Source organism: Papio anubis, chromosome 13 (assembly GCF_008728515.1).
Source record: "Papio anubis isolate 15944 chromosome 13, Panubis1.0, whole genome shotgun sequence".
Lineage (NCBI taxonomy): Eukaryota > Metazoa > Chordata > Mammalia > Primates > Cercopithecidae > Papio > Papio anubis.
The window spans coordinates 69,238,882-69,258,091 of NC_044988.1; the positions used below are offsets into that span (position 1 = coordinate 69,238,882).

The 19,210-nt window shown below is 37.5% G+C and overlaps 1 protein-coding gene across 2 annotated transcripts in view; it reads right to left on the bottom strand.

The window, feature by feature from the left end:
* ERP44 (endoplasmic reticulum protein 44) overlaps positions 1–19,210 on the bottom strand; it is a 115,644-nt gene that overhangs the window by 34,536 nt on the left and 61,898 nt on the right. For both annotated transcript variants that reach the window (XM_003911445.5, XM_009188418.4), the window contains exons 5-7: positions 4,874–5,058; positions 3,469–3,584; positions 1,087–1,144 (exon numbers count right to left, since the gene is read on the bottom strand). In XM_003911445.5, the coding sequence (XP_003911494.1) occupies positions 1,087–1,144; positions 3,469–3,584; positions 4,874–5,058 (359 nt within the window). The remainder of the gene's footprint in view (positions 1–1,086; positions 1,145–3,468; positions 3,585–4,873; positions 5,059–19,210) is intronic.

The following is a 19,210-nucleotide window of genomic DNA, read 5'->3' on the forward strand; positions in this document are numbered from 1 at the left end:
CATATCTGTTTCCACATTAACTCAAAGTCAATTATCTATGAAGTGTCTAAAATGATAAAAATAATAGCTAATATTAATCGATAAACTTACTGTGTCTAGGCATGATTGTGAACATTTTATATGTGTTGATTCATTTAATCCTCCCAACATCCCTATAAAGCAAGTACTGTTATTATCATCCCATTTTTACTAATTAAGAAACTGAAGCATGGGGAAGCGAAGAAACTTTCCCAGAGTAACATACCTAAGAAGGTGGCACATTTGACATTCAAACCCAGTCTGATACCACCAGAGCCCATGCTCTGAACAACCACACTACCACTGGGAGATATGTACTGCATTCTGATAATCTAGAGATGATGATACTAAGTAAGCTACTCAAAGAAATGTACTTGCAAAAAACATAAGCAAACACCTATGTGAATTTAAAATAGAAACTTTCTAAGCAAGAAATTCATTTATCTGCACAAAAATTTAAAATCTCAGTGTAAAAACACTGTAAACAACATTAAAATGAAAACTACAAATTGAAAAAATATCCATAAATTTCCTTTTTTTTTTTTTTGGTGAATTTGGGATAACACATGCTATGATTTTTGCCTCTTAGTTATGGCTACCATCACCTGGTAGGGCCTAAGCAGCTACTTAAAACTTCTTACCCTACAGGTTAAAAACAACCTAGCTGCTCCTTATTACCTGGCAGGTACTGAGTAAATTTATACCCCAGGAGATTTGGGAGTTTGGCTAGTACAATACTAGCCAAATACAACAGGTAGAAATGACAATCACAGGCAACTGCAGCATTTTAAAAATTTGGCTCCCAGACTGAATGCCAGAGAGGTAGAAAAGGCCTGAGAGTCAGGGGATCCCTAAGGCCAGCTCTGCTACTCTAATGCCTGTGTGACTTTAGGCTTCTGTGGTCCCATCTTCATTTTGAAGGGTTTAGATCAGCACAAGATGATGCTTCAAAGTTCCTTTCAATTCTAAAGTTCTAGGATTCTATGAACATTAACACATATAAAACTACATTTTATACAGGTATTTAAATTATATCTTATCGTGCAACATTAAGAAATAGCAACTTACCCCTGGTGGTTTGTAGATTATGTTGTCTCCACTATATCTTTCCGGTTTTGAAACATCCCTATAGGAAGGGAGAAGCAGTAATAAACCTGAATGACAGGATTCTGCAATGTAGGAATTACAGACTTGAAATACATACTTATCCATCATAGTCCCTATTAAAAGACTATGCAATACCAAGAAAAGCATACATTTAAAGAAAACATTTAATATGAGGCAGACTTTTTAAAGGAAAATTTTAGTTGTTTTTGTGTTTTGTATAAGTTTAGATTGGGAGTTTTAGCACTAAAAGGTTGTTTTTGACCCCACACTGTTTTCTAGCAACTAGGGATCAATGTCATTGGTTTGGTCACAAGGACTGAAAAAAAAAAAAAAAACAAAAACAAAACCCCGAAATAACCCACATCACTAAAATATGGTTCCATAAATAAGTAATTTTTTATTTGTCCATTGTTGTTTCCTGAACCTAGTACAGTATCTGGCACATAAAAGTTGTTCAATAAAAATATGTAGAGTGAATACTATAACAAATTACTTTTGTAATCAATTATTTTTAGATTAATTGAATATTGATTTATCTCTAGTTTCTAATTACAGTAGTCCAGGAGATAGGGGGAAGGGGTGCTAACCTAGATTGATAACAGTGAGAACAGAAAAAATGTGTTCCATTAATTAATTAATTCAATAACTATTTACTACGTGCTTCCTTTATACCAGCTATGCCTTGACATTGGGTGAACAGGAGTGAACAAAACTAACAAAACTCTCTCTCTCTCATGGAGTTTACATTTTGGTGAGTAGAGATAGACTAACAAGTAGATATATTTATCTTTGGTGGTTACAAAAAAATGCTATGAAGAAAATAAGTGGAATAAGTAGATAAAGAATGACAAATTAAATGATGGTAGTGCTCCTTTATATAAAGTTATCAGGCAAAGACTTTCTGATGAGATGACATCTGGGAGGAGCACTTTCAGATACAGGCTCTGCTGCAGAAGTGTGCTTGCAGCATTTAATGAATACGGGTTGGGCACAGTGGCTCATGCCTATAATCCCAGCGCTTTTGGAGGCGGAGGCAGGAGGATCACTTGAGGCCAGGAGTTCAAGACCATCCTGGGCAACATGTGAGACCTCATCGCTTAAAAAACAAAAAACAAAAAACTAATAATGCACACAATAAAACATACAAACAAAATCTTACAAAAGCATTAAAGCAAGGACAAACAATAAAGGTCAAAAAATGAAGAGGATATATTGTGCCAGACATCCAAGCTCCACTCAAGATAGCTACTACAATTGAGCCTAATAGTCATGAGCCAATGAAAAGAAATAATACTGCATGGAAGTCAAAGGATGGTTGAGATAACCTCCAATGAGGAGAGAGGGTCAAGAACAGAACCACAAAAATGATTCCATCTTGAGAAAAAGAAAAAAAAAGGAGATAAGGTCAGAGAATTCAGACAGGTAGGGGCCAAACCAGGGGGATTCAATGTAAGTGTTGACACAGCAGAAAAAGAAAAAGGTAGTTGAACATCACACCCTTCAGAGGAATTGAAAAGGATTAAGATGTTTAAAAGACCACTCAATCTGGTAATTAAGAAGTCGTTTTGTGAATTTGTAGAGACAAGTTTCATTAGAGCAATGGAGGTGAAAGTTAGCTTCCAAAAGGTTAAGTTTTTTACTGGTTAGAATTTGAGAAAATCAAGGTAGCCAGGCATAAACTATTCTTTGAAAAAAAAAAAAAAAGAATAAAAAGAAGGATGACATTATAGCTTAAGAGAAGAGGCAGGTCAGGAAAGAAAGAAGCATGTTTTCAGAAAAGGAAAGCAGTTCTTGAAAAGGGTCAGGTTGAAAACACAAGAAAGCAGGAACAACTGGTGGATCAAAGCCCCAGAGGAGTTTGAAAGGACAGTTACAAGGATACCAGAGAACAGGTTAGCCTTAGAAAGAATTGTTCCTCTGAGACAGGGAAGATATAAGAAAAGGTGGTGGAGAGATGGAGACGAATGAAGACGATAAAACTCATGCTTCTTAACAAGAAAGACAGTGTGTTGTTTCACTGTGGTAACCCCACAGATTAGCATTTTGTCTAACATAGGACAAGAGTTAGTAAATGAGTTCAATAAAAGCATGAATGAGTTAATTGTTAACTTGTCCATTTTTTCCTGCTTGCCCACATTCTGAAACAGATAATACTATAGAAAGAAAAACAGAGTTTTAAAACCTTAAAAAGAATTCAGAGACAGGCATAAAGACTGTTTGGTGATTTTAAAAGGACTGAGATCATTTTTGGAGAGATCACCTTCAGAAAATGACCAAATACAATAGGAATTTAACATGGCAGCCAAACCAACCCACTAACACACTTTTAAATAAGATACTTACCCAAATGCAGAAAGAAAGGCACAGTCATCATGCAAAATATTCGCTACTCGTTCAAAAACTCTATAGTTGTCCGAGTCCTTTTGCTCAAAATATCCAATGATATTTCTTTTGCTGCGCTGTAAAATAAAGTATGTAATTATTTTGCAAACACACATAGTTTTATAAACATGTTATTTCATTTACCCCTTATCTTAGTCTAGTTATTGTTCAAATGAAGTATGACTATAAATGCATATTTAGTTTTTAACACCTAGTCCAAAACTATTTAAGATTACATTGGGTTGAAAACAATCTTAACTATAATAAATATAATCATAAACATTTCCTTCTAGCATTTAAAATTTTTAAGAAATAGATAACTATTTGATCAGTGACAATCTTTTCCTAAGTAAGGGGACTAATTCTAAAATGTGTTAAAACAATGTATCAATCATAACTTGTGACTGTTGGAGAGACTCCTCCATGGCTCTCTCACACTCCTACCCATCTTACTGGGTCTACCAAAAAATGCAAGACTCTGACTACTCTTTATCCAGGCCATTTCTCAGAGTTGTGCTTGCAGCGAGCAACACTGATACGAGAGAATGCCTCCAGCCAGGACAAATGCAGGGTTACTGCTTGCTCTGAAATAGTGAGTTCCCCAAGCCCAGTGTCCCTCTCCTGTGACATAACCCACTGTATGTGCAGGTATCCATCTGGGGAGTCCTCTGTATTGCCTCCATAGGATTTGGAGGGCAAGGAAACAAATGCAAACATGCTCACACTACTTGCTGTGATGTGAGCAATAAATTCCTTTGTCTCTGACCCAGCAGTCTTGTGTCTTCTAACAGAATCCATGAAATGGTAATTGGTTAGCTTAGCTTGCAAGTAGGGTAAAATCAAATCTCAAACCTGACAGTGATGATTGGTGATTGTGATAGAGCCCAAACTCAATTGTTTTTGCTTTTGTTGTTGTTGTCTTTAAAACACTACCCAGTGTACAAAGAAAGGGGTGTGCTAAACTTATCGTTAAGCAGAGGCTATTTTAGAGGACATTAAAACTCATAAAAAGAGCTCACACAAGGCCAATTAGAGCAGACACCCTGAAGGTCTCCACAAGAAAAATACAGAAGCTCTGGTTGTATATACTTGACTTTAACTTCCATTTCTTTATAATTGAGGCTTTCATATGTGCTCAATTCACATTAGTACAGCTTTACTGTATGCTGTATCTTTCATCCAGAAGTTCAGTATAACGTAAGTATTTCCCTTGAGATTAATTCAAAAAAATTCAACTCATTAAGTATATGTATGTCAAATCCACTGCAATAAACTATAGGAGAATGTCCAGATTTTTTGTTTGCATTAGAATTTGTTTACATTAATCAGGGAATGTTCATTTAATCTAGCAAAAGTTACAACTTACATCAAGAGTGGTGATTTCTGCTAAGTCCCGAATTTCTTGAATGGGGTTACTTTTTTGTTGCCTGATGTAATCTGCCAGTGCTTTCACTGATCGTTGACCCCTGTATTCTCTCTTCATCATCATCCCATTACGAAACAATTTGAGGGTTGGGTATTTGCTTATCCTGTATCTCTGGGCTATGTCAGCTAAAAGAATGAAAAAAAAATTATTTACCCTCATATGTAGTCAGGGTGAGCCCATCAGCCTAATGGTCAAAAATCTTACAATTGCTTAGTGGGAACTTTTTGGTTCAAGTCATTATTTTTCAGTGAGAGAGAAAAAAATAGTAATAATCAGGACTTGAGTTTACACTAGTTAAGAGACCAGGTTCTGGACTGGGTTTAAATCCTAATTTGTGACTTACTGGCCATGTGAACTTGTAAAATGCATAAACTCTCCATGCCTTAGTTCTCATTTATTATATAAGGATAATCATTTCTGCCACGTAAGATTGTCTTAAGCATCAAATTAAATAATACAACAGATGCCACAGTAAGCATGGCACATGAATAATGACTATAAAAATAGCAATAATAATAATGCCTTATGGGGTTCCACAGACGTTAAAATACCTGAGAGCAGCATATAAGCTAGGGAGGGAAGGTAAGCAGGAGGTAAATTATGCTAAATATTCTAAAGTCTTTGCATGGTCCAGGAAGAGGCAAAAGTACTTATAATATTTTGTTTAGTCGAGGTTGTACTTTATTTTCTCTACTATAGACAATCAAAAATACTAAAAGTATATTAGAGGTTAAAATGGAATATGAGCTCTCAGAAGGGAGGCTGGAGAAAAGATATAACACTTTGGTAAACTAAGTAACTAAGATTATATAATACTTTGGCAAACTCCACATGGATTTATAAAGTAGAAATCATGAGTGATTACTAAAATTCTTTAAACAGAAGACACATATGAATAAACAACAGGAACAACTGGTCATACTGAGATTGAAAAGAATGCTTTATTCATCAAATCACAGAAATCTGAAGTAAGACATTTTAATTTATACATAATTAACATAGACAATAATCTGTCTGCTTTAGGAGTTGGTACTTCCTTGAAGCAGATGAGTAATAGATACATATCAACTACATGCCCCTTTTCAACCTGATAAATTACAAGGAGAGACTATGTCTTTGGGGTGTTATAAAGATGATGGGTTCTATTACCTGAGCAAGGACTTAATGAGATTAAATTGGTACTACAAATTGAGAAATGAGAGAGCGGTACCATAAACAAGTAGAAGTCTTTTAAATAAAATAAAGACAACTGTAATAAAGCAAAAGTCACAAAGACTTGAGCTTATCCTACTTACAATGATAAATAAGCTGAGAAATCATAAAAATAAAAAAAAAAGAAACTTTGATTTTTTTTTTTTCTTTTTGAAGACAGGGTCTTGCTCTGTCACCCAGGCTGGAGTGCAGTGGCACGATCTCAGCTCACTGCGACCTTAACTTCCTGGACTTAAGCAATCATCCCACTTCAGCCTCCAGAGTAGCTGGGACAACAGGTGTGTGCCACCATGCCTGGCAAATCTTCTTAAATTTTTTTAATTAAAAAAATTTTTTTTTAGAGATGAGGTCTCACTATGTTGCCCAGGTCAGTCTTGAACTCCTGAACTGAAGCAATCCTCCCGCCTCAGCCTCCCAAAGCTGGGATTACAGTTGTGAGCCACTGTGCCTGGCTATAAAATGAATTTTTGCATGATGTATAAACAAAAAGTGTTTAAAAATTAGATCAAATAGTTCTAATGGCCAACACTACAGTGTTGTAGTCTTGAGAATGGAAAATGCCTTTTTAAAAGTTAGTATTTTGGCCAGGCCCAGGGGCTCATGCCTGTAATCCCAGAACTTTGGGAGGCTGAGGTGGGTGGATCACTTGAGGTCAAGATTTTGAGACCAGCCTGGCCAACATGGCAAGACCCTGTCTCTACTAAAAATACAAAAATTAACCAGGCATGGTGGCGCACGCCTGTAATCCCAGCTACCCGGTGGCCGAGGCACAAGAATCTCTTGAAACTGGGAGGTGGAGGTTGCAGTGAACCAAGTTCATGCCAGTGCACTTCAGACTGGGCGACAGAGTGAAACCCTGTCTCAACAACAACAACAACAAAAAGTTACTATTTCTCCAAATGCTTATCAATAGGAGACTGGCTGAATAAAGTATGGTACCCATATAATGAAGTACTAGGCTGTAATATAAAGAAATAAAAAAGATATCTGTTTGCTGCTAAGGAGCAATCTTCAAGATAAGTTAAAAAAAAAAAAAAAAAAACCCAGGTGCAGAAGAGCATGTACAGGTCAAATATTTTGTATAAGAAATAGGGAGAAGAAACTTGGGGAAGAAATATAAATACATATGTATATACATGCACACATATTTACATGTCTATATATGCTTGCTTATATAGTTGTCTTTCCTCTACCCACAAAAAAACACCAATGGGAGAAAATGGATGGAGAGGTCTAGGATAAATTCCCTGACTGTACTTTGGTTTTACAGTTTTGACTTTGGAACCATGGAAATGTTTAACATTAAAACAAAATAAAATTTTTAAAAAATTTAGTACTGGCATTGTTATTTTGAAATTAAATACATACACATATATTACCGATAAAGCACATGAGTAATCATGTTAATGCCATTAAGAATCAAGATTTTCAGCATAAGGAAAAAATATATAAAACTGAGTGATTAAGTAAAAACCCTATAATAATTTGAATTGGAAGTACTGGTATGACCTCATGTTTTTCTCTTTCAAAAAATATACTTCTAAGATCCTTCCACTGATAGCTATTATCAGTAAGTTAATTCCAATAAGTTTGATGATTCATATAACTCCCATGAAAATATAACTTATTGGAACTGACACTAGAAGAAACAGAAGATATAAATTATCCTAAAATTATTGCCAGGTATAGTGACACATGCCCACAGCCCCAAGGCAGGAGGTTTGCTTGAGCCCAGGAGTTCAAGACTAGACTGGGCAACACAGCAAGACTCCATCTCAAAAAAGAATCCTACAATTATTAAAGAATCCAAATCTAATTCAAAGCCTTTCCACAAATGAAACTCCATTCCCAGCCATCTTCACCAGTAAATTCTGCCAAACATTTAAGGAGCCAATAATGGCAATTTTACACAAACTATTCCAGAGAATACAAAAACAGGGAACACTTCCCAACTAGTTTTCGAGGTCAACGTAATCTTTATGGGAATCCTGATAAGAAAATTATGAGGAAAAAAAAGTATTTGTTAATCTTACTCAAGAACACAGATGCAAAACTTGAATAGAAATATTAAAGGCCGGGCGCGGTGGCTCAAGCCTGTAATCCCAGCACTTTGGGAGGCTGAGACGGGCGGATCACGAGGTCAGGAGATCGAGACCATCCTGGCTAACACGGTGAAACCCCGTCTCTACTAAAAAGAATACAAAAAACTAGCCGGGCGAGGTGGCGGGCGCCTGTAGTCCCAGCTACTCGGGAGGCTGAGGCAGGAGAACAGCGGGAACCCGGGAGGCGGAGCTTGCAGTGAGCCCAGATCACGCCACTGCACTCCAGCCTGGGGGACAGAGCGAGACTCCGTCTCAAAAAAAAAAAAAGAAATATTAAGAAACTTAGCACTACATACAAAGGATAATACATCACAAGAAAGCTGGATTTAGTTTAGCACTTCAGTTTAGATAAATATTTGAAAACCAATTAATGTACAGCACAACACTGACAGAATAAAAGAGAAAAATTTTGTTATCTCTCAAAAGCAGAAAAGCATTTGATAAAAATCTATATCCATTCATGCTTAAACACTTTCAGTAAACTAGGAAGAGAACTTCCTTAACTGAAAAAAAGATAAACAAACAAGTAACAAACAACTGAATGGTGATATACTAAAAGCTTTCAAGTTGAGATCAAAAAAGAAAAAAGATGCCTGCTATCACTTCTATATAACACTGATTTGGAGTTCTTGATCAAAATAATAATAATAATAAAAAGACTGGAAAGGAAGAGATGTCATTATTTGCAGATGTTTTTATTGAGTTCACAGAAAATCCAAAAGGGAATCTACAAATGGATTTCCACTTGCAAGCAGGGTGTAGTGGGTAGCAGAAATGTATTGGTCCTACCGCAACAACTAGAAAAAACTTTGTATCATTTTTTTTGTTGTTGTTGTTTTGTTGTTTTTTTTTTTTTTTGAGATGGAGTCTTGCTCTGTGCCCCAGGCTGGAGTGCAGTGGCGCGATCTCGGCTCACTGCAAACTCCGCCCCCCGGGTTCACCCCATTCTCCTGCCTCAGCCTCCCAAGTAGCTGGGACTACAGGCGCCCGCCACCACGCCCGGCTAGTTTTTTGTATTTTTTTAGTAGAGACGGGGTTTCATGGTGTTAGCCAGGATGGTCTCGATCTCCTGACCTTGTGATCCGCCCGCCTCGGCCTCCCAAAGTGCTGGGATTACAGTGTATCATATTTTTAAGATATCAGAAATCATGAAAGCAATGAGGACTAAAGGAACTGACATTCCAGGAAGGGAAGAACCATTCCTAGGGTAAGCAAAGATCACTAGCCATTTTCTTTCCTATAGGTTTCCTGTGTAATTCGTTTTGGAAATTAAGTCTGCAGTTGCAGATTTAGGGCTGAGAATTATACCTGCATAGGCAAAAGAAATGTCTCCAGAGGACATCTGCTAAGTGCTGGGGTGATACAGGAACCTGCGGAGTTGGGTCACAAATATGAAAAATCTCCTACGGCCTCCTGGTACTTAGGAGACAGCATCTACTTTGAAAAGGACCTGCAACCCTGTATCAAGACCACATGCAGCCAAGACAATTGCCAGATTTTGAAGCCAACAAGGCCAGGAAGCATCTAGACATTTTTAAAAAACCATGAATTTTTAAGACAGACAGGAAGAAAGGTACTTGTGACATGTACTAGAGACAACTGATTAGTATTCAGAATATAAAAAGAATGAACTAAAAAAAGATTACCAAAAAGATAAGTGAGCTAAAGCTATCAGTGTATGAAAGAAACACAGATTGCCAATAAACATATTACATATGTTCAGTTGTAATCAGAAAGTTACAAATTAAAACTTCCATATAACATTTTGTCTTTCATACTGGCAAAAAATCAATAATAATAAAAATTTTTAAGACTAAAATTCAATAATAGGAAACCCTATGAAAGTAAAATATTCCTAGTAGGTTTCATTTAGGTTCAATATTCAATGTTAATAAAGGTAAACTAGCCTAGCTGGTGCCTACATTGTCAACAAGAAGTCAAGGAATCTTTTTTAATACCCAAAGACTTTGTAATATCCAAAGGATCTGGCAGAGAGGATATGAGATGGACTCAGAAGCAAAGAAACTAGTCTAATAGAAAACATCTATTTTCCATCTGTGTCCTAAGTATCAGTATGAAAATGGACAGCAAGATGCACTACAGGAGACAATATAATGCTTTTAACTTTCTAAACTTGATGAATTAGTGGGCACAATGAGAAAGCAGTGTGCTAATAGCAAGTTTGCATAAACTAGGAGTAGAATAAATAAGGTTAGAGACAGACTCTAGAGGGTCTTAAGCACTAAGCTGATGGAGTTTGAATTTTATCCTGTTTGTGATAAGCAGCCACTGAGCTGTAGAGCTGGGCTTTCAAAAAATTCACCTGGCAGTAGTAGAGAACCAGGGAAACTAGTAAGGAAGCTGCCGTAATAGTTGTGGCAAAAATCACAAGAGTCTATTAACAAACATTACAACCTTTAGGTTGCTTTAGAATTCTGGTTATGGAGATAAAAAGATTTAAAATATTTGAAAACTATTAGGGGATTAGCTACTCATTTGATTCATTCTCAAACATCATCCTGGCAGCAGGCATGCTGCATGATGCTGTGGCGTTTAATTATTAAGAAGCAAAAACCTTAAAATTACATTGATCAATAATCTCAGACATAATGCTGACTTTTTTTTTTTTTAACAAGCTTCGGCCAAAAGTGATTTTAAGATAATTAGAATGTGACACTTTGACAATATAACAAAGAATGACTTAAGGGGTATAATAAATGGGTTTTTTAAATTAACTGGATAGAGCAAATGTTAAAATGGATGTCAGAGAAATTATAAATCCCAGAAGGTTAACAGCTCACTGATTGAAAAATTAGCATGTATTTTTGCTCCAATGGTCACTTACTTTTCCTTGATGGGTCCTGCCTGCCTGCCTGCCTCACTAATGCCCAGCAGGGTTCCAAATGGGGAAACTGCCTCATACTCTTGTTTCAGCAACATCTCTCCCTGCGATGGTTATCCATGGCAGAAAATACAAAGAGGCAGATCATTTCAACAGGAAAGTTTTATTGTTCTTCTGGTCCTAGGAGAAGGACCACTGCTGCCTATATACCTCTTCTCATTCCCAAACTGTACCCCTCAAAACAAACAACAACAAAAAAAACCCAGAAAGACAAATATCCTCAAAAAACAAAACAAAAGACCTCAACAGAAAACTGATAAGCAAAGCCTAGAAGCTGACTCAGAACTCAGGCTTAACCGCTCATCCAAATTCTGTTCTATGCACATAAATTCTTCACTTCATATTTTCTTGTTCTTATTATGGTACTTATACATAGTTCCTATAAAAAGCATCTCAATTTCCAATAAGTAAGGTCCTAGTTGCACTGGAAGACAGACAGGTAAGAGTAACTCAGGTATATGGGCACGTGTGCTACCTAATCAAGGTACAATTACAAATTGCTTTCCTAAAAATGTGAGTGTGGGTCTGTTCTGCACTGACCAGCAAACATATGAACGCCTCTTGCTTAGTGCCATACAGCCCAAAGCCACTGGAGGTCAGCAGAGAACCTGGTCCCACCAGGGGCTGACTGATGGGACTTTCTACATCCCAGGCAGCAAGCATGACCACCAAGGAGAATAATGAATTCTACTCCTGAATTCCCCAAATGATAAGACTGCAGAAGATGAGACGTGATGATGATCCACAGTTGAAGCAAGGCCATGTTTTAACTGTGTGCATGTGTACATGCATGTGTACACATGTGTCTATGTGTGTTTAGAAATTTTGGAAAGCAGAAAATTATAAAGAAGAAAATAAGAACCACTTCCAAACACCACTGGAGAAAACCACTATTAACATTTTGGTTTATATTTTGGTAACTTTGAAGAAAAGTTGCTTAACTAGCAGAGATGTATTTCAATTCAGAAAAAATAAAACTCTGAGGTTAGTCAAATAGTAAAGTGATAGCATCAATACTTGCAGAATGGGTTTTGGCAGCTTGGAAGAAATTCCCAGAGAGAGTAGAGCATTACCAACACTCTTAATGTCATGAAGGCCAATATTATGTTTAAAAAAAAAAAAAAAATCGACTCAGTTGAGAAATGATGCACAAGAGTCAGACTCTGAATGTAAAGTTGTTTCAGAATAACTTGAACAAATTTATTCTCCTTTTAAGGCACACACATTAATGACACAATTTTAAAAATCTATTTCTAACTGAGTCTAAGATAGTTTTTACAATAGGTATAAAAAAATTCTAAGTGCCCTCATCTCTCACCATAAACAAAAATCAACTCAAAATGGATTAAAGACATAAATCTAAGACCCGAAACTATAAAACCAGTAGAAGAAAACATAGGCGAAATGCTTCTGGATATCGGTCTGGGCAAAAATTTTATGGATACAGCTTTAAATGCACAGGCAAAAAAAAGCAAAAACAGACAAATTGGATTTTATCAAACTAAAAAGCTTCTGGAGGGCAAGGGAAACACAACAGAGTGAAGAGGCAACCTGAGAATTAGTGGAAATATCTGTAAACTAAACATCTGATAAGGGATTAACATTCAGAATATACAAGAAACACAAGCAACAACAACAACAAAATCCAATTTTAAAAAGGGCATAGCATCTCAACAGACATTTCTCAAAAGACATACAAATGGCCAAAGGGCATATGAAAAAAAATCGTCAGTTTCACTAATCATGTGGTTACATACAAATCAAAACCACAATGAGGTATCATCTCACCCCAGTTAGAATGGTTATTAACAAAAACATGAAAAAAAATAATACTGAAGAGGATTTGGAGAAAGGGAAACATTCATATGTTGTTGATGAGACAGTAAAGTAGCACAGCCACTATGGAAAACAGAATGGAGGTTCCTCAAAAACTAAAAATAGAACTACCACATGATCCAGCAATTCCATTACTGGGTATTTATCCAAAGAAATGGAAATCAGTATAGCAAGGACATATCGCACCCCCGTGTTTACTCCAGCACTATTTACAATAGTCAAAATATGAAATCAACCTAAGTGGCCACCAACAGATGAATGGATAAAGAAAATGTGGGGCCAGGCGCAGTGGCTCACACCTATAATCCCAGCACTTTGGGAGACCAAGGCGGGCGGATCACGAGGTCAAGAGATCGAGACCATCCCGGCCAACATGGTGAAACCCCGTCTCTACTAAAAACACAAAAATTAGCTGGGCGTGGTGGTGCGCACCTGTAGTTCCAGCTACCCGGGAGGCTGAGGCCTCCTTGAACCCAGGAGGCAGAGGTTGCAATGAGCCAAGATCGTGCCACTGCACTCACTCCAGCCCCTGGTGACAGAGCGAGACTCCGTCTCCAAACAAAACAAAACAAAAAAAAGCACATATTCAAGCTCTAACAGCCTGGGATTCCCTGGGAAAAACAGAGGCGGCACTACAGACCTGTTTTGGGAAAAACCTCTGTTTTCCTCATGAAACCCGAGAAACAATCTGAGGCTCTGTTCTGTTTTGTATTGAGTTATCTGACATTTTTTACTTTGAAAGGTAACAGAAATTACTTTGAATTATGAGAGAACTAGGTAGGAAATGTACCTTTGGGCATGCTTAATGGCAGTTATGGTTAATACTTGACTCCGCACTTTTGGATTAGAGAAACATGCTCTTGGCCCCCTAGAAGGTATGGAAATGTCCCCACACCCCACTGAGAGATAAGACTCCATGGGAGATGGGCTGGCTCCCTCTTTTTTTGGGATGCAGGATCTGGTATAAAAATAGGACCCTTAATTTGGGGAATCTGTTTTGCATTCCAGCTATGCCTGCTTATTAGGCTGTAGAAACTGCATGCTTTCCTGGTCCTGTTCCTCCAATGGCTCCACCCTGAAGCCAGTAATCTAATTAAAAAACTGGGAAGTAAAAAATCTTACAACTACTGAATCTTCTGTCTGTGTATTTACATATGTTGTGTGTGATGTAAAAAAAGCTTCTATTGGCTTAAAACTAGTAAGCGCTTAAATCAAGTTATAAATTATATCTTTTCTGATCTAATCAATCTCTTAGATATTAGGTCCCCTGAGTCAAAAAATGACATATTTGGCTTATTTGGTATAAACATCACACAGGAAGCACTGCCAAATATGAGATGGTATTTGGCTTTCTTTGGGCTGTATTTGTATAAATATGTTACTGGTATGTGTGTTAAAATTATGAGAAACTCCCATTATTCTGAAATGACAGTCTATGTTATTAATAATTATAATTGATATGTAAAATTGCTATATGGCACAGAAGCAAAATTAACTTGTCAATTGTGGTGTTAATAGTGGCTGTCCTAAGACTTTTGTCATCCACAGACAATTGTTGTCTTGTATTGATCCTCTTCAGACAGTCGTTTTAAAATCAACTATAGAACTCTAACAGGTATTCTTGAATGCAGGCTTCTGATAACTCTGGAGATTCTGACTTCAGAGGAAAAAGCATTCAGGACTCATGGAGAGCTGAAATGTTCATGACTATTAAGCAAGACAGGCATTAACTGCATGGACCTAACTAATAGAGGACTAAAATAATCTTTTTTTGACTTTTTGCTTAAAATGTTGCTGATCGTTTGTTTTGTTTTTAAGAATCAAGGAAACTTTTGAGCGATTAACAGCTTTTAATAATTGAGTAAAGTATCTCCTATGAACAAAATTTGGAGCATATTTGTTTCTATCTGATTTTTCCAGAATTAGGAAACTATTTGTAAGTATTCTTAACTTATAGCAATACAATTATGTGCATAAGTGGAATAAGAATGTTTTCTTTTGCAACATGACACAATTGGAATAATTTGTTATTTTACCAAGGCTTTGACTAGAATGGTGTGCTTTCCTTTAAGGAATCAATCTTGACTTATAGAGCCAATAAAAGCCCCTTGGGAAAACTGGTCTCACACCTTGTCTACACAGTCCCTGTACATGGTTTCTGACCTCTGGTAAGTAAAGAATGTCACCTTCTGATAGGCCCAAGAGCCCAAGTTATCTTGGGACCTCCAGAGGAAAGGAATTTACTAAACTCATAGGTGTTTGAGGATACAAACCCATTGCTGGGCTCGACTTTTTGAAAAAAGTCTAATCTGAGATTCCTTTTATAAAAAAAAGTTCCATCAAAGCCAATTAAGAAAGCCTATGTGAAAAATACTTATTCCTGTTGCACTTTATACAAATAACCAGGCCAAGTATAATAAAGCAAACAGCCTGGGACTCCCATGTCTTACCAATCAGTCTTACCATGATTTGTCATTAGTAAAAATGAGGACTGGAGAGAGAACGATGGTACACCTGTCTCATCAGTTGTTTTTGAGTTTTTTCCTGCAATTGAGACTGACTCTGCTTATTCCTGTGAATCAACCACTCATCTCTGGCTGGTAATCAGAAGAAGCAAGAGGGATGGATATCAACTTTTGTTAGAACTCAGAGTTATGAATGGCCCTCGACATACCAATGCTTTCTGACTCAGCTCCTCTCTACCCTGAATAAAAGAGACCTTAATAGTTAGGCAGGAATATCATTGCCCCTATTCAGGCTCAAGTTACAGAATATGGATCCTTGTCCCTCTACCATCCTTAGGATTAAGGGTTCCCTTGTAAAAGAGAGAGGGGAAATATGCCAGAGGCCACTGAACCAGGGCAACTCTGTCAGAGGCATTCAAACCAGAGTGACTCCATGCTGAATAGGGGCTGGGTAAAATAAGGGCTGAGGCTTACTGAGCTGCATTCCCAGGAGGTTAGGCATTCTAAATCACAGGATGAGACAGGAGGTAGGCACAAGATACAGGTCACAAAAACTTTGCAGGTTGCAGTAAAGAAACTGGCCAAAACCCAACAAAGCCAAGATGACAAATCATGAAAGTGACCTCTAGTCATCCTCAGTGCTTATTATGTGCTAATTATCATGCTTTAAAAAAAAAAAAAACACTCCTGGCAGCACCATGACAGTTTACAAATGACATGGCAATGTCAGGAAGTTACCTTACATGATCTGAAAAAGGAAGTTCCAGGAATTGCCCACCACTTCCCTGGAAAACTCATAAATAATCCACCGCTTGTTTAGCATATAATCAAGAAGTAACCATAAAAATAGCCAGCCAGCAGCCCTTGCAGCTGCTCTGCCTATGGAGCAGCCATTTTTTTAATTCCCTTGCTTTCCTAATAAACTTGTTTTAACAAAAAAAAAAAGAAAGAAAAGAAAAGAAATATGACCCAGCCAGTGAAAAAGAGAATGACAGGAATAGTACTGATCTATAAATTGTTTTGGGCAGCATGGCCACTTTAACAATATAAATTCATTTCCACAGAATTAGAAAAAACTGTTGTAAATTCATACAGAACCAAAAAAGAGCCTGAATAGCCAAAGCAAACCTAAGCAAAAAGAACAAAGCCAGAGGCATCATATTACTGAACTTCAAACTATACTACAAGGCTATGATAACCAGAACAGTATGATACTAGTACAAAAACAGACGCATAGAATAATGAAACAGAACAGAGAACTCAGAAATAAAGCCACACACTTAAAACCACCTGATCTGCCACAAAATCAACAAAAATAAGCAATGGAAGAAGACTCCCCGTTCAATAAATGGTATTGGAATAACTGGCTATCCACATGCAAAAGAATGAAACTGGACCTCTACATACATCATATACAAAACTTAAGTCAAAACGGATTAAAGACTTAAACGTACAACATCAGATGATAAAAATCCTGTAAGAAAACCTAGGAAATACCCTGCTCGACACTGGCCTTGGCAAAAAATGTATGGCTAAGACACCAAAAGCAATTACAACAAAAACAAAAACTGGTAAGTGGGACCTAATTAAACTAAAGAGCCTCTGAACTGCAAGAGAAACTATCAAGGAAGCAAACAGACAACCTACAGTATGGAAGAAAATATTTGCAAATGATGCATTCAACAAAGGTCTACTATCTAGAATCCATAAGGAACCTATTAAATCAATAAACAAAACACAAATAACCCCATTAAAAAGTAGGCAAAGGCCTGTAATCCCAGCACTTTGGGAGGCTAAGGTGGATGGATCACCTAAGGTGAGGTGTTCGAGACCAGCCTAGGCAACACGGTGAAACCCCATCTCTACTAAAAATACAAAATTAGCCGGGCATGGTGGCGTGTGCCTGTAGTCCCAGCTATTTGGGAGGCTAAGGCAGGAGAATCACTTGAACCTGGTGGCAGAGGTTGCAGTGAGCTGAGAGTGTGCCATTGCACTCGAGCCTGGGCAACAAGAGTGAAACTCTGTCTCAAAAAAATAAAAATAAAAATAAATAAAAAAACAAAAAGTGGACAAATGATGTGAACAGACACTTTTCAAAAGAAGACATACAAGCAGCCAACAAACGTATGAAAAAATGCTCACCATCACTAATCATCAAAGAAATGCAAATCAAAACCACAATGAGATACCACCCCACGCCAGTCAGAATAGCTTTTGTTAAAAACTCTAAAAAGAACAGATGGTGGCAAGGCTGCAGAGAAAATGAAACACTTAAACAACTGTTGACGGGAAAGTAAACTACTCCAACTGTAGAGAGCAGTGTGGAGATTTCACAAAGAACTAAGAGTTGAACTACCATTCAACCCAGCAATCTCATTACTGGGGATATACCCAAGGGAAAATAAATTGTCCTACCAAAAGGACACAAGCATGCATATGTTCCTCGCAGCACTATTCACAACAGCAAAACCACAGAATCAACGTAGGTATCCATCAACAGTGGACTGGATAAGGAAAATGTGGTACATATACACAACTGATTACTATGCAGCCATAAAAATCAACAAAATCATGTCCTCTGCAGGTGTCTATCAATGGCAGACTGAAAAAGAAAATGTGGTACATGTATGCCATGGTACACTATGCAGCCATATATAAGAATGAAATCATGTCCTTTGCAGCAACATAGATGCAGCTGGAGGCCATTATCCTAAGTGAACTAACACAGAAACAGAAAACAAAATACTGCATGTTCTTACTTTTAAATGGGAGCAAAATATCAGGTACACATGGACATAAAGATGCGAACAACAGACACTGTGGACTACTAGAGAGAGGCAAGAGCAAGTGGGACAAGGACTAAAAAGCTACCTATTGGGTACTATGCTCACAGCAGGTTGACAGGTGCAGTTATACCCCAAATCTCAAAACCATGCAATATGCCTCTGTAATAATCCTGCACATGTACCCCCATGTATCCCCTGATTCTAAAATAAAAGCTGATAAATGAACAAAAAAGGATGAAATCCTGACATTCATGGCAACATAAATGGACTGGAGGACATTACGTTAAGTGAAATAAGCCAGGCACAGAAAAATAAATACTGCATGTTCTCATTCATATGTGGGAGCTAAGAGAGTTGAGCTCATATAAGTAGAGAGTAGAATTGTGGTTATTAGAGGGTGGGAAGGGTAGGGGGAGGGGAGGATAGGGAGAGATTGCTTAACAGATTTAAAAAAATTACCTCTAGAGAGAGGGGCGGAGCAAGATGGTGGAACAGAAAGCTCCACCAATTGTCCCTCCTGGAAAGACACCAATTTAACAACTATCTACACAAAATAAGCACCCTCATAACAACCAAAAATCAGATGAACACTCACACTACTTGTTTTTAACTTCATTTCACTGAAAGAGGAAGTGAGAAGGTAGAAAAAACTCTCTTGAATCACCAACACCACCTCTCACTCAACCCCTGGCAGCAGCTGCACAGTACAATAAACTGTGCTTGGGAGAAGGAGAGCACAGCAATTGTGAGACATTGCCTTGAACTCAGGGCTTCCCTGTTATAGCAGAAAGCAAAATTGAACAGAACTCAGCTGATGCCCACACATGGAGGGAGTATTTAAACTAGCCCAAGCCAGAGGAAAATCACCCATTTCAGCAGTCAGAACTTGAGTTCTGGCAAACATCACCATCTTGGGCTGCAGTGCTCTGGGCCTCTAAATAAACTTGAAAGGCAGTGTAGGCCACAAGAACTGC